The sequence below is a fragment of the Trachemys scripta genome, chromosome 14 (assembly GCF_013100865.1).
Source record: "Trachemys scripta elegans isolate TJP31775 chromosome 14, CAS_Tse_1.0, whole genome shotgun sequence".
Taxonomy (NCBI): domain Eukaryota; kingdom Metazoa; phylum Chordata; order Testudines; family Emydidae; genus Trachemys; species Trachemys scripta.
The window spans coordinates 26,141,226-26,165,954 of NC_048311.1; the positions used below are offsets into that span (position 1 = coordinate 26,141,226).

Genomic DNA, 24,729 nt, shown 5'->3' on the forward strand with positions numbered 1-24,729 from the left:
ACACACACAATATAACACACCCACACCCAGCGAGTGCGTGTACTAACACACTGTAAATAAGTAAGCTATGACCAAACCCAAACCAAACCCTTAAATCTAAACACAGCTCCATTCTCCCACTCCTCTGGGAACTTTTGACTTATTCAGACCTGAAGTCCTGGGTGTGATCTGATCCCTGCATTTTTGAGTCCCGTGCAGATCCAAACTCCCAGGGAGAGGTCATAAATATATCTCTTCGCTGAACTTCTGTTTCCAAACTAGACCCTGCAGCTGAAAGAAGCAGCTTCATGAACACCGGCCAGTAGAAGGACTGCCATGCTAAATGCCAATTTAGGGTCTGATCCTAAACTCACTGAGGTCAATGGGCTTTGGATCAGGCACTTACTAAGAGATCCTGAAAGCACAGAAAGACCTATAGTTCTTAAATTCATTCCAGGGAGACATTTTATAATTCATTTGGTCTTTGTTTCCACCTGCTGGTATGGAGGAATAATACTCTAGCTCTTTGTATGATACTAGAGGGGATGTATTGAATGCCTTCCTCATTTAAAAAAAAAAAAAAATCCATGCTGTACAGATCAAAGGACTTTAATCTTGTCGGTCATAATTGTCAGATATTACAATAGCTACTATTAAAAACCCAACATTCAGAGGTAACCACAGTGTCTTCCCTTACTTAGAATAAAAGATACCATGAGGCTATAATTACAGAAGACTGACGATTTTATGGTACACTCTGCCCGTAAAATAGGAAGCTCTTGAAATATAAGAAACTTTGTTGAAAAGAAATAACTATTTTCAATTAAATGTAAACAGGAGAGAGGTTTGTGGGACCTTCCTAAACTGAACTGACAGCTGAAAATGGTCACAGCATTTGATTAGAATTGTTCTCAAACAGCATCCAGCAACGGTATGTAAATACATAGAAGTCCAAGAATTATTATCTAAACTATCACCTGCCTAAACTAACCCTGGTTATTCTCAGATGCTAAGGTGGTAGAATCATAAACTAAATTATCGTCATTAAAACTTATGCCGAGCTTCAGCTGTAATTCATTCAGAGATCACACAGATTACAGAGTCATTGGCTCTATGGCTGCATGTGCTCTGCATCTATTAATTCATTCCACAGACAAAATACAAATTTTACAATTGCAACTGTGTTTTCCAAGCTGGGGTCTCTCAGGTTATTTCAACAACTATATTTACCCGACTGGCTTATTTCTTTCCTGTCACTAACCTTCCGGAGATTCAGACCCTATAGGGAGGGAAAGTCAGGGGGTGAAGCCCCTGTTCACTGCTAAGCCAAGCTAAACCAGCGTCTGTCCGCACCAAAACTGGGGAAGCCCCAGGAGCTCATTAAAGCCTTGGCTGAAATTGACAATGGCTGAGGAACAGCCAGCCTGAACAGTAAGGGGGCATGGTTGTGCCCTGAGCAAGCTGGTATTTTTATTTACTCAAACCACAAGATGCTTCCCATCCCATGGAATGTGTCAGAACACCAAATACAAAGTACCAGGAAACGGCATTTTAAGGTGCATGCTTGCTTGGAGTGAACATACTCTTTTCAGAGGTGGGCTCTCCATCAGAACTTCACAGACCACAGGTAATTGGGATTTGGATCCTAGCTTTGAGGATCAGGCCACGGGGGTGTGTTCACTATAAAGGAAACGAACACTGACCATAGCGATTGCAGTGTCCAAAACAAGCGCTCTTCGGACCTTGCTGGGCCGATGTGTTGTTGGCATGGTCAACTGCTGGGATGACACAGCCATGATCACTTTGGTTTTATTTCCCTGCTCCACATTTAATATTGTTTTCAAATTAGTTTGGGGTAGTTTTTATAACCTGCTAAAAGTATCGTTTGTTGACCATGAGGGATATTGCCTAAGAATGCAAGAACTGCCATACTGGCTCTGATCAGTGGGCCGTCTGATCCACTGTTCACCCTAATAAGCAGCAGCAGCAACAATTATATTTGTATAGGTATTGAAAAGCACTTTGTGGCAATTTGCCACCGTTGTGACACTTGCAGCACTAGAGCAGTGGTTTTCAACCTTTTCTCATGAACGGACCCCTGAAAAATTTCAAATGGAGGAGCGGACCCCTTTGGAAATTCAACCTGTGGTCCATGAATCCCTACCATAGAAGTCTTAGACTGAAAATTGACTTCTACTATACATGTTGCATGTGCTCAGCACGGCTTTGGACACAGCGTGAGAAAGGGCGCTAAACTGTGGACTTGTTTGGTACTGACAACAGTTCCAGGTTTTGAGTTGTAGGTGGGGATAGTCACATATTTTTGATTGATCAGAAAAACGGATTGCAAGATTAAAAACGGATTACAAGATATGAATCGACAGCACACTGGTGCTGTTGCTAATTCCAAGGCTGGCATTAGCAGCAGAGGTGGGGACAACTTTCAAAGACCTGGTCCAGATCCAAATGATCCCAAAGCGTGTGGTTGTTTGGATGGAAGACTGCTAACTAAAGATGGGACAAAACCACAATGAAAAATTCTCTGTGTAAAATCCAATTGCGATAGTCCTTCTGGAAACCAGCTTTTGAGAAGATGAAAAGTGCCTAGTGTGAAGTATTAGCCTGTCATTATCATTAAATGTGATGAGGCAATCAGATGTTAGGTTGGCATTACCATTGAATGACGAATTAAAGTACCCTCCATAATACAGACTGGAAATAACCTAAAGGCATACAGAACTTCTTAATATAGCCAGCATTTCCTGAAGACATGTATTAGGGCAATTCTTAAATATGATGTTTTCTGTCCTCGCATAGAACAACTGGGAATTGGATATTAGTGTAATAAGACCTAAGTGTCCATAGCCTTGAACATTAATAATAGTAGCAGCACTTACGATCTAAAATCATATTAAAAACACAGGATTTGCCAGGCTGGATCAGACCTTTGTTACATCAAGTCTATCTTGTACCAATAGGAGTGGACAGTACCTAATACTTCAAAAGGGTGGTGCAGAGGTAAAACACTTAGTCTTTCTAGCCAATTAAAAGACCCTGCACAGGATGGGAAAATTCTCTCCTGAATCCTATGGCAATGAGCTTCTACTCTGGAGACCTTACTCTAGAAGATGCTGAGTACACTCCACTCTCACTGAAATGAGCTCAATTAACCACAAGTTTGGTCTTAAAATTATCCTGGTTTTTGTTTGGTTTTTTTTGTTTGTTTTTAAAGCCAGCTACAGCCTGTGACTCTTGGGTATTGTCTGTCTTCAAAGTGGTTCTTCATAATCTCCATTTGCAAAATCCTGGCATACAGTACGTGGGAGATTCATTTAAGGGCAACAAGAAACTAAAACCTCTTAGGGAACTAATCCTGCCGCCAATGTAATGGGAAAATTCCAGTTGATTTCAATGGGATAAAACCAAGTTTTTACAGGAGTCATTTGCCCCAAATGTCATTGAATACCAGCCACACTGCATGATCCACATTGCTCTGGATAGCTCTGTCTTCAGACCTCCTTGCCTATTGCCAAGATAAAAATCCTAGCTTCACACAGCTTTTGTTTAAGCATCTTCTGCAGCGTTTTGGAGCTGATGGGAAGAGGTCAAATTTGCCATGATTCATCTGGAGGAATTTCTGCAGTGAGTCTAGCAAGTCAGTGAAGCAATAGCACCTGCTGGCCATAAATGTAATCCTCCCAGCAACCTAGCATATGGTCTCAGAGACACTGTCCATTTTGACAGAGACGCTTTGGTGTCTGGAGGATTCTTAAACTCATGGATTTTCAAAGTGAGCCAGTGATGGTCAGATTTATGAACAAAAGTACATTCACCTCTATAGTACCTTCCATCCAAGGCTTTCAAAGCTCTTTACAGATTTTAATTAAGCCACACATTTCTGTGAGGTACTTTACTTATTACTCTCAATGTTTCAGAGATCTTTAAACTGAGGTAGAGAGTTCAAGCGATCTACCCAAGGCCACGCAAGTGGCAGAGCTTGGTAGAGAACCAGGAGTCCTGACTCCCAATGCGTTGCTCTAAACACTAGACCACAGCAACCTTCTCAAGTGACAGCCAGTCTTTGAATATAGCTGGGCTTGCAATAATAGACCAGGGTCTCTGCTCCCTTTGAAACACTGGTGCAGAACAGGAGCTGGGGATGCCCAAGTCATCCCCACATTCTGGCCACAGCAAAGTGGATGGGGAGAGGCTGTAGTCAGAGTGCACTATGCTCCGACTGTGCTCAGCTAGTGGACAGCTCCTTTGGAACTGATACCAGCTGGCACAGTTTAGAGCCATCCCCGGGCTGCTCTACACTCTGCAGGAATCAGGGCTGGAGTAAAACTGGCTATCTGCAAGGCCTCAGACATAGCAGGGAGTTTTAGCGCAAGACTGCTGTATTCCATCGTAGCTCCCCACCCTGCAAATCCACACACATGCAATCTTATTGCACATGCAAATCTTATTCACAAGGAGCAGTCCCACTAAACCCAGACCCCCATGAGGGGCAGGTTCGAGACCTCATTCTTCACCTCATCCATTACACACCAAATTTTTTTCAAAACTCAGTTTGATTTTGTTCATTAATTTTACTGCAGGTTTCTAAAGCAGTCTCAATCCCCGCTGATTACCTCTTCAGTGAAACTAATTAGGTGTTCACTTCAAAAAATCATATTTCTTTGGTGATAACTTCCTCCAGCTTCTCAAAGCTGTGATCATCTTCCAATGTTGATTGTTCCTGCTTAACATTCAGGACTCAGGAGATATCCCAACAATACAAACTGGCTAGCTAGCTACTTAGATGGCCCTCCCCACAATAATATCTGAACATCTCACAATCATGAATGGATTTTATCCTCACAACAGCCAAGAGATAGTGTAGGATTACCCCATTACCCATGGAGACATGAGATAGATTACATGACTTGCCCAAAGTCACTCAGGAAATGTCTCCAAGCGGAGAATCAAACCAAGGTCTCCAGAATCCCTATTCTTTAGGCTATGCTGGAACATTTATGAACAGTCAAAGCCCACAACAGCCTCTGAACTCTTGGAGTTATCTTGGTGTTAAATCCTTAGCCATCAGTTCCATGGCCCCACAGTGCTTGATTTCGGCAACAGCTGTGGAACAAGACATCCCTATCTGTATGTCCAACTATAGGAAACTCAGCCATCTCCTCCTGAAGAATGAAATAACGCAGCCGCATTTTCCTTCGGCACGTTTGCAATGAACGCTAGTATCTAAGCTTACTGAGTGCACTTGCGCATTACTATACTGGGGAGCTGTCAAGAAAAGAGTAGCCCATCCTTTAGAGCAGGTTAGCTAAATCTGGAGTGTATAAGCTATTCTGCCTAGGATTTTTTAAATAGACTCTTTTAAGGGGGAGGGATAGCTCAGTGGTTTGAGCATTGGCCTGCTAAACCCAGGGTTGTGAGTTCAATCCTTGAGGGGGCCATTTAGGGATCTGGGGCAAAAATCAGTACTTGGTTGTGCTAGTGAAGGCAGGGGGCTGGACTGGACTTGACTCAATGACCTTTCAAGGTCCCTTCCCGTTCTAGGAGATAGGGTATCTCCAATAATTTAACTTAATAGATTCTTGTATGTCAGAATACTACAAACCTCATAAAACTTGTTCATGAGTTATCCTGAATATTTAGGATAATACAACAAAAATTAAAACAAATTTCATCTCTCCATTCTTAATAAAAAGAGAGCCTGAAGGACAAGGCAATTAGTATGCAATGTTGCTTAACAGAAAAAAATGTCAAATGAAGATGCCATTTAACAGCCCTCCACATTCTGTCAGAAGATATTAACAAGAAAGGGATAGCTCTCCTGTGAATCAGACATTGTAACAGAGAAAAAATAATGGGGTTGAACACTGCAAAATGAGTGTCCCTGAACACAAGCATTAAAACTGCTTCAGCACGAATTTTAATAAAAGCAGTGGGGCTAATTACGTTGTCCCCAAAGTGTTCAAAAATAAAGGACACTGAGGATTTGCCCAGGACTTTACCAAGACAACAGCAAGGACCAGACAGACAAGCAGCAGTTTCAGGACTACCCAGTAGAATGAAGATGTCACTAGGATGGTTTCTATGGTGAGGCACCTGGATCCTGTATTCCTATCCCAAATGTAAAAGATCCAATACAGGCAGGAAAAAATGACAGCTAAATTTGAATCTCACTAGTACATCCATGCTTTATACCGTATTTAGAGAAAGATCTGGTCAAGTAGCTGTTCCTAGACTGCAGTAGCCAGGAACAGGTGCCAAGAGCCCAATAGTAGAAATATGGAATAGCCAAGAATGAAGAGGCCTCCCTGTTAATATTAGAACACTGAGGATACTTGACAAGACATGCAGGAAAAAACAGATGGTAGATACATCTTTAAAATAGTGCTGGACAGTGAAATGGAACAGGGGAGCACACTCCAAAGGCTGAGCATGGGAAAATGGGCTAAAAATAAAACTGTCTCTCATCAACATAATGTCTAAGGTAACATCCTGCAAACAGGTGCAGCACAAAAAGTTACTGTTGAATAGTCCAATTTCAAGCTGCAAAGCAAGATCTCTCTGATTAATTACAAGACTTGGACGAATCAGACAGGAGATAAACTAGCACATAAATACAAGTTATGCACTTGTAGCATAACTCTAAGGAGATCCTCTGAGGAGCCCCCCCCCATATTTTCCCACTTCAACAGCCACCCCCCCCCCCCCGAGTTGTGTTGCCTCCATCAGCCTTCCAGACATAGGGCTGGTCTACACCGGGGGGGGGAGGGGGGGGAAATCGATCCAAGATACGCAACTTCAGCTACGCAAATAGCGTAGCTGAAGTCGAAGTATCTTGGATCGAATTACCTGGGGTCCAGACGGCGCAGGATTGATGGCCGCGGCTCCCCCGTCGACTGCGCTACCGCCGCTCGCTCTGGTGGAGTTCCGGAGTCTATGGTGAGCGCGTTCAGGGATCGATATATCGCGTCTTAACAAGATGCGATATTTCAATCCCGGATAAATCGATTGCTACCCACCGATACGGCGGGTAGTGAAGACGTGCCCATAGAAAACTGGATGGGGCCTCCCTTCGGAGATCATCCATGCAGCTCCCCATTCAGCCAGAAGGGGTGCTGCAAAGCAACATACAGTTCTTGCAGTCTCTTTTGGTTTAAGAAGCAGGAAGCCAGAGTGGGAATCAGTCTTGGTTCTTCTTCAGGTGATGGTCTCTATTGTATTCCACTGAACCGGTGTTCTCACATATACCAGAGCGGCATTACAAGGCCTCTAGGCTGTCCACATGGCTGTTTCATATCCAGAACAACCAACCTTCTCCTCATGGGAAACAAAGCTGAAAGCAGAGGAAGAGAGAAGTTAACATACGATATTGTAACCCACTGGTGAGTGCGTGTTGCATGTCCTCTCTGAGCTTGTCAGACACACACAAGAACATAAATTGTTGGGCAAAAGTCAACATGGTTTCTGTAAAGGGAAATCATGTCTTACTAATCTATTAGAGTTCTTTGAAGGGGTCACCAAACATGTGGAAAAGGGGGATCCAGTGGACATAGTGTACTTAGATTTCCAGAAAGCCTTTGACAAGGTTCCTCACCAAAGGCTCTTACGTAAATTAAGTTGTCATGGGATAAGAGGGAAGATCCTTTCATGGACTGATAACTGGTTAAAAGACAGGGAACAAAGGGTAGGAATAAATGGTAAATTTTCAGAATGGAGAGGGGTAACTAGTGGTGGTCCCCAAGGGTCAGTCCTAGGACCAATCCTATTCAACTTATTCATAAATGATCTGGAGAAAGGGGTAAACAGTGTGGTGGCGAAGTTTGCAGATGATACTAAACTGCTCAAGATAGTTAAGACCAAAGCAGACTGTAAAGAACTTCAAAAAGATCTCACAAAACTAAGTGATTGGGCAACAAAATGGCAAATGAAATTTAATGTGGATAAATGTAAAGCAATGCACATTGGAGAAAATAACCCCAACTATACATACAATATGATGAGGACTAATTTAGCTACAACTAATCAGGAAAGAGATCTTGGAGTCATTGTGAATAGTTCTCTGAAGACGTACACGCAGTGTGCAGCGGCAGTCAAAAAAGCAAACAGGATGTTAGGAATCTTTAAAAAGGGATAGAGTATAAGACGGAGAATATCTTATTGCCCTTATATAAATCAATGGTACGCCCTCATCTCGAATACTGCGTACAGATGTGGTCTCCTCATCTCAAAAAAGATATACCGGCACTAGAAAAGGTTCAGAAAAGGGCAACTAAAATGATTAAGGGTTTGGAACGGGTCCCATATGAGGAGAGATTAAAGAGGCTAGGACTTTTTAGCTTGGAAAAAAGGAGACTAAGGGGGATATGATAGAGGTATATAAAATCATGAGTGGTGTGGAGAAAGTGAATAAGGAAAAGTTATTTACTTGTTCCCATAATATAATAACTAGAGGCCACTAAATGAAATTAATGGGCAGCAGGTTTAAAACAAATAAAAGGAAGTTCTTCTTCATATAGCGCACAGTCAACCTGTGGAACTCCTGGCCTGAGGAGGTTGTGAAGGCTAGGACTATAACAGGGTTTAAAAGAGAACTAGATACATTCATGGAGGTTAAGTCCATTAATGACTATTAGCCAGGATGGGTAAGGAATGGTGTCCCTAGCCTCTGTTTGTCAGAGGGTGGTGATGAACAGCAGGAGAGAGATCACTTGATCATTACCTGTTAGGTTCACTCCCTCTGGGACACCTTGCATTGGTCACTGTTGGTAGGCAGGATACCGGGCTGGATGGACCTTTGGTCTGACTCAGTATGACCGTTCTTATGTTCTTAGAGGACAGGAAACTGTTACAGTCCCAGCTGGCTCTTTAGTTCAAGCTGTGTCAACTCATGCATTTAGCTCTGGAGGTTCCTGGTTCAATCAGTGGTATGCCGGCCAACATGGCTGCTGTCATAATATTGCAAGCATTTAATTCCTTTAATTTGATTACTTACTGCCATGTACTAGAGCCAAAAACTAAAATAAACTTGAGCGCAAAGGCCGCATACAGAAGCAGTCACTAGCAAAAGAAAAAGAGCAAAGAAAAACACAACCACAAAAGGGGAGATCTAATGAAATACAGAGGACAAAATAATCAAATAGGAGTTGAAAGGCCTAATGCCAAGCCTTGAAGAGAGCTATGGAGCAAATTCTGATGGAACACAGAACATCAGCAGTGGTCTGAAGACGGAAGTCAGCACAGCTTAGCAAAAGCAACTAAGCCGAACTCATCAGTCTTGGAAAGACAGAGAGGAAGAGGTGGAAACCCAAATACCTAGAGCCTACATTATGGACACTTCATTATCTAGACATCAGCAAGGCCTCAGATTGAATCCTTTGGCTCTTAGGCGGGGTGCAGATCACAAATGTTGGGTGTTACCAATTCCCATGGCCCTAGAGCAAAGATCAGCTGAGCCACTGAATTCTGCCAATGTTGCAGCTCTGGCTTAGTTTCAAAAGGAGCCCAATTAGGTGTGCATTACAATAATCTAGCCTGAGGTTAACAAAGATGAGACATGTATATGAAATCTGGTGTATCCTTTAATCAGGGTTATATTTTTGAGGTGGGCAGGGGGGAAACTTTACATTATCAATGAACCTAAAAACCCTACACCTCCAACTGCCAGCAGCAGGCACTTATTTTATGAGGGCATCTTTGCAGTAAAACACACACAAAATAAATCCTGTTGGCGTTTTACTCCTGGAGGAATTCTGCACCACTGCACATGTGCAGAATTTATGTCCTCTGAAAATTTCTTTGCTTCCCCACAGAAAAATGACTTTCTGAGGGGAAGCAGAGGGAAGCCACAAGAGCGGTCACGCGCCCCTCCCCAGCAGTATGTTTTGGGTGCCCAGGGGAGCCACCAGAAAGGTAAATCACTGTGGGGCAGGAGGTGGGGCTGGGGAAGACCCGGCTGGTGGCTCCTACCCTGCATCGGTCTCAGCTGCTGGTTCCGACTGGGCTGGGGAGGACGGGACTTCCTCTTCCGCTGCACAGCCTCCAGGGCTGGGTCAGACCTATCCCCAGATTTCTTCCCCGGCTGCAGGAAGCTCTGCAAAGTCCCATTCCCCGCCCTCCACTTCCTTCACCCATCGCTCCTCAGCTGCAGGGGAAGGGATCCCTGTACAGGGAGCTGCTCCCACATCTGCCCAACACCTGTGCATCCAGACGCCCCTTCATACCCAGATCCTCTTGCTGAGCCTCACCACCCACACTTAGAACCTCCCCCCCCCACTGAGCCCCACTCCCCCTGCACTTGGACTATCCCAATGAGCCATCTGCACCCAAATCCCCTTCCCACTGACCCCCACTCCCCCAGCATCTGGACTCCCCCCTGAACCCCCCACACCCAGACCCTCCTGCCAAACTCTATCACACACACCCCCACCATCTTCACCTGAACCCCTCTGCAGAGTCCCATTACCATCGCACTCAGAACCCCCCAACAAGCCCCTGTGCATCCAGTTCCCCCCCACACCCGGATCCCCCACTTAGCCGCCTGCATCCAGATTGCCCTACACAGAACCCTTTCAACCCACACCTGGATCCCCCCATTCTAAGCCCCTCCACACTTGGATCCTGCCTTGCTGAGCCTGCCTGCCCACACCTGGTGTACCTGGCACAGATGGACAAGGCGCTGGGGTGTTTCTTGGGCAGGCCCGATCCTTGCGCTGTGGCAGGGTTGGCTGCAGCCTCACTGCTGAGTCCATGTCCTGGGGAGAGCTGCACAGTGATCTCCCATCTCCGTGCAGCCAGTGGCCTGTGCTCCCCAATGCCATGCTGGAGGCTCCTCATTAATTTGACAAAGTTTGCAGAATTTTAAAATATTGTGCGTAGAATTTTTATTGTTTTGATACAGAATTTTTTATTTTTTGCCACAGAATGCCCTCAGGAGTAAAGCTGATGGGAAACATGCTGGAAACTCCCCATTAACTCTGCTGAGAATTTACCCCATATGTAATTAAAAGCATCATCATTGCAGCCAGAATGCTCAAAAGGTACAACAGAACCAGAGACACGCTGTATTATTTATTTCTATAGGGGCATGATGCACTTTAAAGACCATGAGGATTGTCCCCCAAACCAATGTCCCAGACCTGAGGACCACTGAATTTGTGGGGGTGCTGCAATCTGAACCCCAACCCAGATCTGAATTGTACGGCTCATCCATCTCTAACAGGTCAAACCAAACCCCCTAAACCATCTCCCAGACTGAGGTTCAAAGAACAAATCCAAATTTTGTGGCCTAGGCCTATATTCAACAGGCAGGCAAAGTCCCCGCCCCAACTAGTTTACAATATAATCTTGCAGTCTTTACTTATAGGACCAATCCCATTGAATGCAATAGGACTATACCGGCAAGTAAGAACAATAGGATCAGGCCCTAATTTAGACAGGTTCAATATAAGTGATTCAGAAACGCAGGTGCAGAATGCATCAGAGAGCAGGTGAGCACGGGCCAGTTAGGCAGAAGGAGAGCGTTAAGGAGAGTTTTGAAGGTCTCTTGGTACAAGAATAGTAACAGGCTTTTTCCAAGCCCGGGGAACTGGCCTACAGAAAGGCATTAAATCAAAAGCAAAGGAGACTGGTATTATAGTGAATCTGATAAAGAACATGGCTGAGAAAATGTCAGTGGCTTGTGGATTAGCACTGTGGATATTTACAGGCTCTAGGTTTGAGCATTTTTTTGGGATTAGCACCTGTACAACCCAAGCTGGGAGAGGCAGCTTCAGGTTGTAATATACAGAACTATCCACACTCTGAAAAACACACCTCATCAGCTTTCCTAGGGCCTTTTTCTTCTAAGAGCGAGACAGCATTTTCTTCCCTTATTTACTGGCCAGTTCTTCAGAGGCACCGTACAACAAGCACAATGCTTATTGACAAGGATTATTTATCTGCATTTCCTGCTAACTTGACTCTCAGGACACTACTAAAGACTGCCACCTTGTGGTAAGATCCCATAACAGCAGGTTTCCTGGCAGATGAAAAGAGTCCTAATAAGTACATTAGACTTCCTTAGGCCTGAGATAGGATCAGGGCCAGCACAGTGTCCTCCCACATGGACATCCAATAAGGCTCCACGTGGGCGCAAGGGTCTGCCTGACCAGACTGACTGCAGGATCAGGGCACTAAATAAGACATTGCTTTAAAAAAGATCTCCTTTGCACCGCTCCTAACGACATTTCATTTTCTTCAAGCTGATTATAAACTGCTTATTTATAGCCTTAATTTGGTTATAAAATAAGAGCTTTCAAAATTTTAAACCAAGAGGTAAAGAAAAAGTCCTCCCACTGCAGGAAATACTGGAAGAAGTTCCCTGGCCTGCGTTATGCAGGAGGCAAGATTAGCTGATCATTGTATGGTCTCTCCTGACCTTTAAAATCTATGACATTTAGACATATAAAATAGCAGATGTGCTCATTTACATTTCTCCCTTCCGTTCCCTTTTCCCCAATTGGGGAAAAAAACAGACGATCAAAATTACCATTCAGAACCGGATGGTTTTACAGGCCCCAGGAATATCAGCTAAAACACAGTAACAAGCAGCTAGAGCAGCAAGAGGAACACAACAAGCATCAAAATATTCTTTGTCCAGGAGGAAAAAACTCACAGCTGAACAGGACAAAGCTCTGATCTTTTCCCCTAAGGTTCCCACCATCCTCCTCGAAAAGTGTTATTTTGTGCTCACAAATGTCCTGTGTTGACAGCCCTCAATGTACTACAGAGGTGGTACAGCAGAAGCAATAGCAGAGGAGTTTTCCCATATTGTTCTCTTCGGCCCTGGTCAAAAGCCCATCAAAAGTCAGCGCAAGTCTGAATCAGGCCTTTAATGTGCTTCAACCCTGCCAGAAAGGGACCATGTTTTAGGGCAAGTTGTTACCATCTGCAGTTCAATCCCTGGCCCCTCTCAGAGACTCCTAAAATGGCTGCCAGCTGGGACAGACGGCCAATCTGAACTACATCGAGCTCTTACCACAATCCACCAGCTCTTATCACAGTCCACTGAAATGGTAACGACCTTCAGTCACTACTGACACATGCTAGAAATTAAACAGTGATCTAGTGACGAAAGGCTCAGCCTCCTATTACCAATCCCTCTAAAACGTTCCGTACCAATATGCAATCGGTTGACAGCTTTGGAGACATATTCTGTATTCAGAATCCCAACCACGCAACTGCCATCAGCACTAGCAAGAGTTGGCCAATGAAAATTCAGCCCCTTTAACTCATACTCATAAGAGAAAATAGTTGTAAGTAAACCAGCCTTCTCATCTGGGAAGTGAAGCTCTGATTTAATCCTGTTTACAGGTTATTGTTTATATTTCACTTACCTCCCCCAGGAGCCAATGGTTAGAGCTGGCCCTGCTCAAACAGCTGCCTTGCCCTCCATGTGCTTCTCTACCTCTATAGTTTTATCCATAAGCTTGCTTATCTCCTTGATGAGCAGTGAGGTACATTGTAGAGACCAAGATTCGCAACAGATAAGCAATTTACAAAAGGTTATACAACGTGATGTGACCTCAGCTGGCTATCTAGAATTCTGCATTCACCCATCACCCAATAAAAAGATATTCGGACAAAGTGAAATGGACAAAGGGATCACACATGAAGAGATGATCATTTACTGCAGCTGTGCTCCAAAAGGAGCCAGAATAAATCTATGGCTTGTGATGTAGTAATTGGAGAAACAGAACAAGCATCTGGAGAAACACAGCTCCTCCTTCCTGAAGATTTGGAAGTTCTAGGGCAGTGGCTCTCAGATTAGAAGTACATGCCCTATTGATGGTACATGGAGTGCAATCAGGATTGGTTTACAGTATCAGAAGAATAATCCACTGTATCTACACTGATTAAAATTATGAAGATGGCCCTCCTGAGTTGTGCTGTATGCTCGATCTTAGAGTACAAGAACCGCTGTTCGAGGCCTCTGTAGCTCAGACTGTGCAATGAAGACACGTGATGAGACATATAACCTGATTTTCAGAGATGCTGAGCATCCACAACTCCAAATGAAGAGCGTTGGAGCAGCTTGTATTTAGTCCCCTGTGAAAATCAGGTGCCCAATTTTAAACCTTGGCACCTAAAGCCTAATCAGAATTTAGGCACGTAAACAGGGTGCAGCCGCACCCCCTGGCTTGAAGTGGTTTCCATTATATACAGAGTTTACAGTTCGGTTCAATGGTTCTCAGCACCCCCACTATAAAAATTGTTCCAGGACCCATGCATGTAAATGCCCCTTTCATGGTACATTCTTAAATACCAATTTAAGTACCAATCCACAGGTGGAGCCTGAAGGCTCCAGTTAAAAGCTCCCACGTGTGCAATAGAGGACAAAGAGTTTGTTGGCTGCAGGGTGAAAAATTCTCCTGAGGTGAAACTGGTTGAATATTCTGAAATTAACTATTCTCAGCCTGGAGAAAAAAAAACCAACATAAAAAGAACAAGAGTAAGGCAAGCTTGGTTTTGCTCCATTCCGGTCAGCGGTGTTACACCAGACATGACTATGGCCCATTATATCTAAACACTAAAATCCATGCCAGTAATAGAGTGGGAGGAATAAGACAAGTCACAGAGAAAAGCAAAGCCCGAGCTCTCCAGAGCTGCCGGGAGCATTACTAAGTGGATGTAGGAGTGCAGATCCTCAGCTAATATAAACGTAAGTCAACTGCTGTAACAATTGACACCAGTGGAGGCTCTGTCCCAGGATGTTCAAGGGAAGCTCTGTTCGCTATCGAAGTTAGTTAGCAGAGCTGTGCACTCCAGAGTACGCTTTGTAGCTTTTCTTGGTAGGTCACATACTTTCCCCTGCCATCCTAAGAACCCGTGCTATGAGCAACTGGTAATTCCCTGTACAACCTGCTCCACATCAATGTCGTCCCATAAAACGTTACTCACCCAGGGACATATGTTTGCAATGCAGACCCCCCCAGAGGGTTGAGAATTGCAAGTTTGCAACAGTTTCCTTTCCCTGCCCAGGGGCTACAGGAACTTAGCCATCAGCTTCAGAGAGAGTGACTTTGTGACCCCGGGATTTAAAATGGAGTCCTTGGAAGCAGCAGATGGCCAAGATGAGTTGCTGCCATCAGCATTTCCCCACCAGCCTGCAAAATTATTGACATGCTTCTGTTGATGGAGGAGGCATTTTCTCAGATTGAGATCCCAGGCACACAGTTTCAATGGTATGCCCATATAACGGACTGCCAGGCAACACTCTATTTCAATTAAGAAGCACAACGCTTAAAAAACATAGTGGAAGTAAGTTATCTGGATTGTGTGTCACATAACAGCAAGGAATCCCTATCAAAACTTCCTCCATACCTTAGATGCTGCACATAGTCCACAGAAAGCATGAAGAATACTTTCCTTAATTACTTGTCCCTGCAAATCATTCCCCTGGAGGATTCAAAGGAAGTGGCAGAAAACAAGTTTTATTTTCTTTGTTGATGTGTTCCAAGAAAAATTAATTACCCCTTCTTAATATACCATCTAGCTCTTATACAGCACTTTTTAGCCATAGATCTCACAGCACTTTATAAAAGAGATCATCATTATCCCCGTTGTACAGATAGGGAAACTAAGGAAGAGGGAGATGACTTGCCCAAGGTCACACAGCAAAGCATTGGCAGAGCCAGGAACTGAACCCAGGTTGCCTAACTCCCAGTCCAGTATTCTGTCTGTTAGGCTTCAATGTCAACCCAGGTAAAGTCACAAGATGTGTTAAATTGCAGTACAGAACTTCCTATCCTTTGGATGATGCATTCCCCAGCAACTAGTTCAGGGGGATCTAGCGAAGTCACATAAGGAAGTTTAACCTAGCAAGCTTTCAAAATTGGCTTGCATAGTATCAATGTGCTTCTTCTCTTGGGGAAATATTGATGGCCCTGATTCTGCAAAAAGATCCACCAAGACGACCCTTATGCCCATTGGCTTGAATGGGACTCCGAACAGATGTAAAGGGTGACCTAGGCAGGCATTTCTGCTGGAGTTGTTGGCTCATGTGCTCCCCGATGGTGATATTTTAATTAAGAGGAATTCTTACTTACGATGACATGTTCATGTCAATAGGCGAGATGGGCTCAAATGCAAGATTCATGTTGGGACTTTGAAGACTCTACAGTCCAGGGATATTTGGAGCTCGGAGATTCGGACTTAAGCCCATTAAGCTGGGAGTCTTTTGAGAAATCTGCATTTGGATTTCAAAGCCCACTGAAGTCTGAAGGGTTTTCAGATCAGAAGTTTCACATTAGGCCCCTCTCTAAAGAACAGGCTCAAGATGAACAAAATTACTTTTGTCAACATACCCCAAAAAGCAAGCAATACATCTCTGCAGTACAAGGCTCATGGTTTAAGATAATTTTAAACTATTAGTAAACAGAAATCTATCAAAAAGCCTAACTTCCAGTCACTTAAAGTGTGGACAGTCAACTTAACATGCCATGCACTCACCATTTCAAGCCAAGTTTTCCCTCAAATAAAATGGCAGTCAAGAAAGATACTCCTGATTCCAATTAAAAGCATAGCAGTATAAAGACTCTGATTAAATCCATGTGTGGATGCTCTTATTCTGGAATAAGAGCATCCACACAGAAATAATCAGGAATAGTTAATTCACTTTAAATTCACATCGGGTACGTCTACACTTACCTCCGGGTCCGGCGGCAGGCAATCGATATTCTGGGATCGATTTATCGCGTCTGGTCTAGACGCGATAAATCGATCCCGGAAGTGCTCACCGTCGACGTCGGTACTCCAGCTCGGCGAGAGGAGTATGCGGCATCAACGGGAGAGCCTCCCTGCCGCGTCTGGACCCGCGGTAAGTTCGGACTAAGGTACTTCGAATTCAGCTACGTTATTAACGTAGCTGAATTTGCGTACCTTAGTCCGAAGTGGGGGGTTAGTGTGGACCAGGCCATCATCCCTTATTCCAGATTAATATGCACGTGTTGACAAGCTCCAGATTTAAATTCAAATTAGATTTGAGATGCATTCTACCATTTCTGAATCGCATGGGCTAATGCTTGTAGAGTAAAAGGGATTAATTTTCTATAGAATTTCATCACCAACCTACAGAATCCTGCAACAAGATTCAGTACTGTAGGTTTTCTTACATAATTTCTAAAGAAAATTATTTCATTTCTATAGAACTCTGTTGGTTTCATCTTTATTAAACCTTTGGCACTTTTCCCACAAGGGCAGTAATAACACAATAAGCTAAAAATCATACAATACCCTTGTCTCTTCTCATGTTTTAAAATGTGGTAGAAATGTCTGTCCTATAAGTATGCAGTGCAGTTGTAGCTGCATTGGAGTACCTTTCCCAGACCTGAAGAAAAGCTCTGTGTGGTTCAAAAGCTTGTCTCTCTCACAAACAGAAATTGGTCCAATCAAAGACATTATTTCACCCACCCTGTCTTGCTAATGTCCTGAGTAATTTGGGGGAATTTTTTTAAAATAGGAAACTAAAGAAAATGCTATAAACCAAGCTCACAGTGGCAGAAGGCTAAACAGTAGAGCTGGACTGAACCCAAATCCAAACACCTCCAAATATCGGGATGTTGGAAATCCACCCAGCTGTCGATCTGAAACTTGCTGCATGAGTCTATTGCCAATAAAAACAGTCACTGACTGGACCTTTTGCTGCCCTCTGCAGGGCGGCACTGTGTACTGCCGGCCACAGCAAGTGAAAAACGGCCCACAAAGGAAACAAAAAAGTTTTGTCTGAAGACATTTTAACCCTACAGCATGCCAGTGCCGTTGCAGCACCGATCTGAGAATGCAAAGTGGCCTTTTTAACGTGGACTGTGAGCCACTTAAGAGTAGTCATGCTTTCTCTAGTTTGACATTTAGACTTGGTTTTTCTATCGTCCATGTTTAACACATTGTATAAGCCTGATCCTGTAAAGCACTGAGCACCCACAACTCTCATTCTAGCTCAGAGGTGGCTGCGGCTGCTAACCATTGCCGAACCCTCATTCCCCACCAAAACAGAGCTTTACACTCTATCGCTGATTTAGAAAAGGGCCAGTCTCCACACCCTAGGGAGTGCAACTAGCTCTTTCCTGCTCTGCAGAGGAGCAGCAGGATGTGGGGAGCCCCACAGGCTGCACCATGGCACCACAGATGTTATGGACTAACTGTGGGAGAAATAACTAACCCCTCCATGGAGGGGACAGGATGGGAATAGCTTAGGGGTCTTTAGCTTGCTGCAGGCCCATCACTAGGTTTCTGTTCCCCATTTATGCAGGCTGTGGGGTAGGTGCTAGGGTTTATCCTGGAATTGCTCACCTTGTGCCAGTTTAGAAGACAGAACAATTCCCCGGTAGGTTCTTAGCAGCACTACTGATCCCAGTAGAAAGACAAATCAATGATCACACCACCTGTTCCCCTCACCACCCAACTGAATGAGTTTTTCGGCAGCTGTTTGTTACTTTGTTTCAGTCTAGAACAATGAATGGTGAAACAACCTAAGGGCAAAACAACATAAAAGCCATCCTTAGGGTGTTGATATAGGCACTGCACTTTCAGGGTCAATGCAGAGTTCCTACAACATATTAGCTTTAAAATTACAGCCTAATTAATGGGTGGTTGTATGCAGGGCCGGCTCCAGGCAACAGCTTAACAAGCAGGTGCTTGGAGCAGCCAAGGGAGAGGGGCGGCACGTGCGGCAATTTGGGGGCGGCAGGTCCCTCACTCCCTCTAGGAGCGAAGGACCTGCCGCCGAACAGCCGCCGCCGATCGAGGCTTTTTCTTTTTTTTTTCCTTTTCTTTTCCCCCCCGCCGGTCGCAATTGCGACTTTTTTTTTTTTTTTTTTTTTTTTTTGTTTTGGGCGGCAGAAATGCTGGGGCCGGCCCCGGTGTTAGTGGGTTTTTTTTTTTTAGAAGAGCCGCTGATGCCTTACGGATAACTTTGAAACATTTCTTAGAAATTAATCTGTTAAAAGAGCTATGTATTTGCGAGTTTCTCCAGGTAGCACTCAGTGCTGGACTAACTCTGCTCCCACTGAAAGTCAACAGGAGTTTTACCAGACTTCAACAGAAGCAGTTTTACCAGCACTGAGCACTTTTCAAAATCCCAGGCTTCCCATTTAAAGAGGGTGATTAGGGATAGCTGAATTAAACCAAGTAACGATGGAAGTTTATCTGTTCTGTCTACTTATTCCTCACTTGTAGTCATTTGCATTAACTCCAAGGCAAAGACCAGGAGGTCAGAGATCTGGTTCTAGTCCCAGCTCTGCCACTGACTTGCCTAGGGTCACATCACTTAACAATTCTGCACCTTTGTTTCCTCATTTGTAACACAACAACTTCCTGCTCCACAGCAGCGTGGGAAAGCTTAACTCACGATCCACAGAGCACATGGAGATCCTCCCTTGGAAGACCCTGCAATTGGGCAGCAGGTAATCAACCACAGTTGTGCTGGACTCCATTCCCTTTTTTAAAGGGGCCAGTCGCCCTGGGATACTAAAAGCTACTTTCACTAAGGACCCAACTATGCAATCCTTATTCACGTGGGTAGTCCCATTGACTACTATGGGATTGTTTGCGTAAGTGCACAGCAACATGGGTAAATCATGCACGAGGGCTCTTGTTGATATTTGATTCTATAGTGTCCCATGTTTGTAATGACAGACAAAAAATAACCTGTGTAAGCAACGAATCACTCTGTATTTCTCATAACTGATACTGTCAAACAGTACATTCCCCTCAGCCCATCAGAGGACCTGAACTTCAAACACAACTTGGTCATGCTACTTATAATGTAGAATATGTAACAAGGACAGAAACAGTTAACCCCAGCTCAACTCAATGATTAATGCCAAATAAAAGAGAAGAAAAATTAAAATTACACAGATGAGATCCATATTAGAACTGGCTAATCCCAGCTATCGAGCCAAAGTTTAAAAATCATACTTCCCAGACAGCTTTTTTTCCCTTTAAAAAACATGAAAATAAAACATGCTACAAAACTGCACAGATACCTAGGGTTAGTGTCCAGTCTGAGATCCTCTCTGCTTCCTTCCAGTCGATCACGATCAGTGTATTTGCAGCTCAATAATATTATCAGAAAGTTTTCAGAAAAGCCCTGTTTGGAACCCAATAGGCTAGGGGAAGGCACCCCACATTGCATTGCATCCCTGAAATGGAGCAAAGTCCAATTTGCCAAGCGTGGCCCTGAACAGGGGCAAACCTCAGTCATCTGCATCATCAAACTGGCCAACCTCAGGCATTCTATTTGGCGAACTCAGAGAGAGTGGAGCTGCATGGTGACACCTGGGGTTATACAATGATTCTTCTTGCCATGCACATGATGCCAATAGACAATTTTCCTGATGACTACCACAGTCGATATCTTCCGCGTCTAAAGAGGATTTTAAAAAAATAGAGTGTTGTTAGACTGCATTAGAACACTCTGCATTGGCTATCACTACAAAGGGTTTGTCGTAGCAAGTTATTTGCATCAGTGCTGGAATGTCAGTTTGGCTGACCAACATTAGTGCATGAAACATACAAAACCTCTGTACAACTGGTGGTGCAGATAGAGAAGCTTCAGTAAATTACCTGCTTAAGATCTCATAGAGAGCCTGTGACAGAGCTAGGAACAGAACCTAAAACTCCTGGCTCAGAGACCGAGAGAGAAAGAGAATGACAAGGAGACAGAATGAGCCAGTCCTACTGCTAATCTACAAACCCCCAAAAGGTTATTCATTAAACACACCATCAGTTTGCTCAACTGAAGTGTCCAGTCTGGCAAGGCACTAAATGCTCTGATCGCCCAGTGACTGCAATGGAAGTTCAGGGGGTGCTCAAAAACTCAAAGGAGAAGCCCCTAACTGTGGAGCTTTCAGGGACACATCCTGCAAACACAAACCAGTTTACTCACGTGGCTACTCTTGGTGAAGTCAGTGGGACTGCTTGTCAGAGTAAAGCTGCTCATGTGTGTTTGCAAGACCAGCTTGTAAATGAACACGTTTAGGTCAGCGACTTTGTCTCTTTATACAACCCTCCAACCCACTATTCTCTACAGGGACATGACTGATAAAGCCCAGGGTGAATCTCTCAGGAGGGAAGGAGAAGGGTCCTTTAGGCAGGGGCCGTCAGCTACTGTACTCCCCCCCACTGGAGGTCAGGATGAGCCCATCTCTCCTGCTCCAGAGCAAAATACAAGACTTATAAAGGCCAAACCCCAGAGTAACTCCACACATAAATGTGCACATTTTTCCCTTGCAGTAGCATCCCATAAGATCCCCATTGACCAAGGAAAGAACCAAGGCTGTCCCATTTGAACACAGCAATGTTTCTTTTAAACTACTGTATTTAAAACTTAGGTACAACTGTGCATCACAAACACACAAGGTAGACAGAAAGCAGTCAAAGGGTGTCACTACCAAATGCTCAAAAAAAGAAGAATGTGGAACTATTTAAATGGGCTGCCAGGCAAAGCACTCTCTCCATCCACTTAGAGTCGTAGGCTTGATGAAAGCATAAAGCAAATCTGCACCTACCGTATGGATTACATTCAGCATCCTCCAATTCTTTATCCCAGTCCTCTTCCTCGTACTGAGAATCAATTTTCAGCTCAGGGAAAGATACAATGCAGGCTTCGTCATCCAACTCCCAGTTCTCAAGGTCACTCTGGAAGTCATCAAAGTCATGAAGATATTTAGCAGGAGGCCCCGAGGAATCTGAATGAGTAGTGTCACTTTCATAGCAAGGGCAATGAGAAAATCTACTCTGGTGAGACTCGCCATCAGAAACGTTCCTTGCCAAACGGCCTGTAATACGACAGAAATTGCCAACAGAGATGTTTAGGACATAAACTGGGGTGGTGAAAATGCTTTAATACCATGCAGTAGTTCAACATGAAGACACTTTGTGAACACAGACCTGTTTTGAACAAGCAATGAAAGTAGCCCATGAAAACTACAACACTTCTGCAAGTTACAGCTACAGACAGAAATCTACCTCCAACCCATTATGCTGTGCTGAGGTTGCAGAAGGAATAAAATTCTGTAACACAAGAAGAGGCATCAATTCTATCTAATTATAATAAGTCCAATTTCATGTGGGTGTATTTAATACCACACTAATATTACTCTGGGTTTCAGATATTTCCTATATTTGAAATACATTACAGATAGCCTGAATCCCATCACTAGCTCCAAACTGAACTTCACAGCTGGTGGTCTCTCTCTATAATGGTCTGAACCCAAAGTCTGGGTCTGAACTTTGCACCTTGGGCTGATGTCTAGAACTTACTGTCCTGTTTCATCATCACCACTGCCTCTTGACATCCTTCAAGGGGAGGTTTGTTGAATGACTCCAGCTGGAGCCTCCAAAGCAACAGGAATTTGTTTTGCAATATTGATCAAGTGCTCCTCTATCTAGGGATGCACAGAAAATGGGCAACAATAATTTAGCAGAGTTCACTCAAGAGAAGTTTCCCACCCATCATCACTACACAGCTTTGTTTGGCCTCTTCTAGCAGACAGCATTAGTAACTATTCTTTCTCACCTTGTTCTGATTTAATGCCTTTTTCTATGCATACCTTTTCTAGGCCTCCAATTCACAATTTTCCCTCCCTTCACAAGCTCTTCTTCCTCATGACATGTGCAGTCACCTGCAGCCACCGTTATCTAAAAAAGCAGAGATACGGTTTTAAAGGGATCAGTAGCTTTGCTCCTTAGACTCCTATACAGTGAGACTCCTGTTCCAAAGTGAATCAGGGGACCCAAGCGATCTACCTCTGCCCAAGTTAAGATTTCATTTTAAATAAGCCCGCTGACAGTTCCAGCATCGAGAAAACAACAGCCTGTGGCCAGTTTCACCACTGCTGTTCAGAATCCTGCGGGAAGCAGTGAAATCGACACAAATCAATTTTAGAACGGCAACTGTCTGGAAAACCTATGAGCAAAGGCAGGCACTGGGAAAAGGGAAAGTTAATGGAATGGAAACCTAACTCCTCTGCAGGAGCCCAGATGCTGGGGGAGAGAAAGAGTATCTGATCCCATTCTAGCAGCCAGAAGGCTTGGGGAAAGGTAAAGGACAGAAAGAGAGAAACTAAGTTTCTCCAGGAGTAGAGCAGCCCTTTTCCACAGGCCCCAAAGCTGGGAAGTATAAGACAGAAAGGTTTCGCTCTGGTTTCACTGGTACAATGGAGACAAGTTCTGCTGGAGAACTGTCTCCCACACTGGTAACAATACCAAAGTGGCGACAAGGGGAATACGGCAGAGCAACAGCACGTCTTCACCAGTCCATTAGTCCAGGGAAGGATAGTAAAAGAGATCAAGCCGGCTTGTGAGTTTCCAGATCTGCATGGAACTCTGAGCAACTGACTACATACATTGGGCTTAAGGCCAGTTGTGAGCAACAGGACTTGAATCAAAGGGGAAGGATGTGTGGATGGCCCAAAGTTAGTGATACATGAAGGGAGAAGATAAACAGTAGGGGGCTACATTCTGTGTGTTTATATAGCTTTCATCCTGCAAGTTACTCTGTGCAGGCTGATCCCTGCACCGTTGTGGTGCTCCACTGATGTCAATGGCCTATGAATAGTAACTTACAGGTTACTTAGTATGCAAGTTCTTAACTAGTAATAGTAATATATCCCCCATTCTACATCAGGAAGCAGCTACTGCAACTCTAAAAGCCAACCTCCATATTGTGACAATGCCCCTTGGTTGAAATTTTATATGTGGGAAAGATTAGAAGGCACTATATTTCTTCCCTCTGCTAAAAAATAACAATCTTGTTTCCAGTAATGGGCATGGAAAACAGCCCCTATTTCCACTCTGTCCAAGGGAAAATTTAGTGTCAGTTACACACAGACACACACAAGTATATGAATAGTCAAGCTCCAACCTCGTGACATGCTTGTGAACCTAAAGAGTTAAAATTGCCAAAAAAAACCGCAATAACATTCTGCACATTGATGGAGATCTGAACAGCTCCCAGGAGTTTTGCATCAGCCCAAACATTATTTAACCCCTTTCACAATTTTCTTTAAGAACTTTCTATTTCTCCCAAACATAAATCCCAGTAAGAAAATCACCTTGGAGGGTCTAAAACATTAGGTTTCAACTAGAATCCACCCCCACCTTCACTCAAGGAATAGCCAGCTAGGCCAGTGGGGAAGAGAGAGTGATGCACTTTACAGTCCCTTTACCATGGGATCTGGGGAAATAAATGGGAATTAAGAAAAGGAAAGGAAATGAGACTACAATATTTAAAGAAAACACCCACCCACTCCCTGCAGTTCTGTCCATAACCCCAACTCGATCCCCACACGCTGAAATACAGTACTCCCATCTCTCACACACACAAACCAGACTCTCCATAAATCTCCTACAGTCATCCCCAGGCATCTACTGCCTTCCTATATACCCCCTCCGCACACACCCTCACAGCCCCCAACACATACACTCCCCTCTCCCTGCACACACCCCTTCCACACACCCTCCCCCTCCCCCCTACACATACCCCTCACAGTCCCCTCCACAGCCCCTCCTCTCCCCCCTGCACACACCCCTCACAGCTCCCTCCACAGCCCCTCCCCCCTGCACACACCCCTCACAGCCCCCTCCGCAGCCCCTCCCCCCCTGCACACACCCCTCACAGCCCCCTTCACAGCCCCTCCCCCCCTGCACACACCCCTCACAGCCCCTCCTCTCCCCCCTGTACACACCCCTCACAGC

General features: G+C 44.3%; 1 protein-coding gene across 1 annotated transcript in view; it reads right to left on the reverse strand.

Annotated features, from left to right (window-relative positions):
• Window positions 1-19,676: 19,676 nt before the first annotated feature.
• Window positions 19,677-24,729, reverse strand: part of COPRS (coordinator of PRMT5 and differentiation stimulator) — a 5,641-nt gene continuing 588 nt past the window's right edge. Inside the window, exons 2-4 of the mRNA XM_034790439.1 lie at window positions 22,584-22,671; window positions 21,540-21,809; window positions 19,677-20,395 (exon numbers count right to left, since the gene is read on the reverse strand). Coding sequence (XP_034646330.1) covers window positions 20,226-20,395; window positions 21,540-21,809; window positions 22,584-22,671 — 528 coding nt within the window. The 3' untranslated portion in view covers window positions 19,677-20,225. The remainder of the gene's footprint in view (window positions 20,396-21,539; window positions 21,810-22,583; window positions 22,672-24,729) is intronic.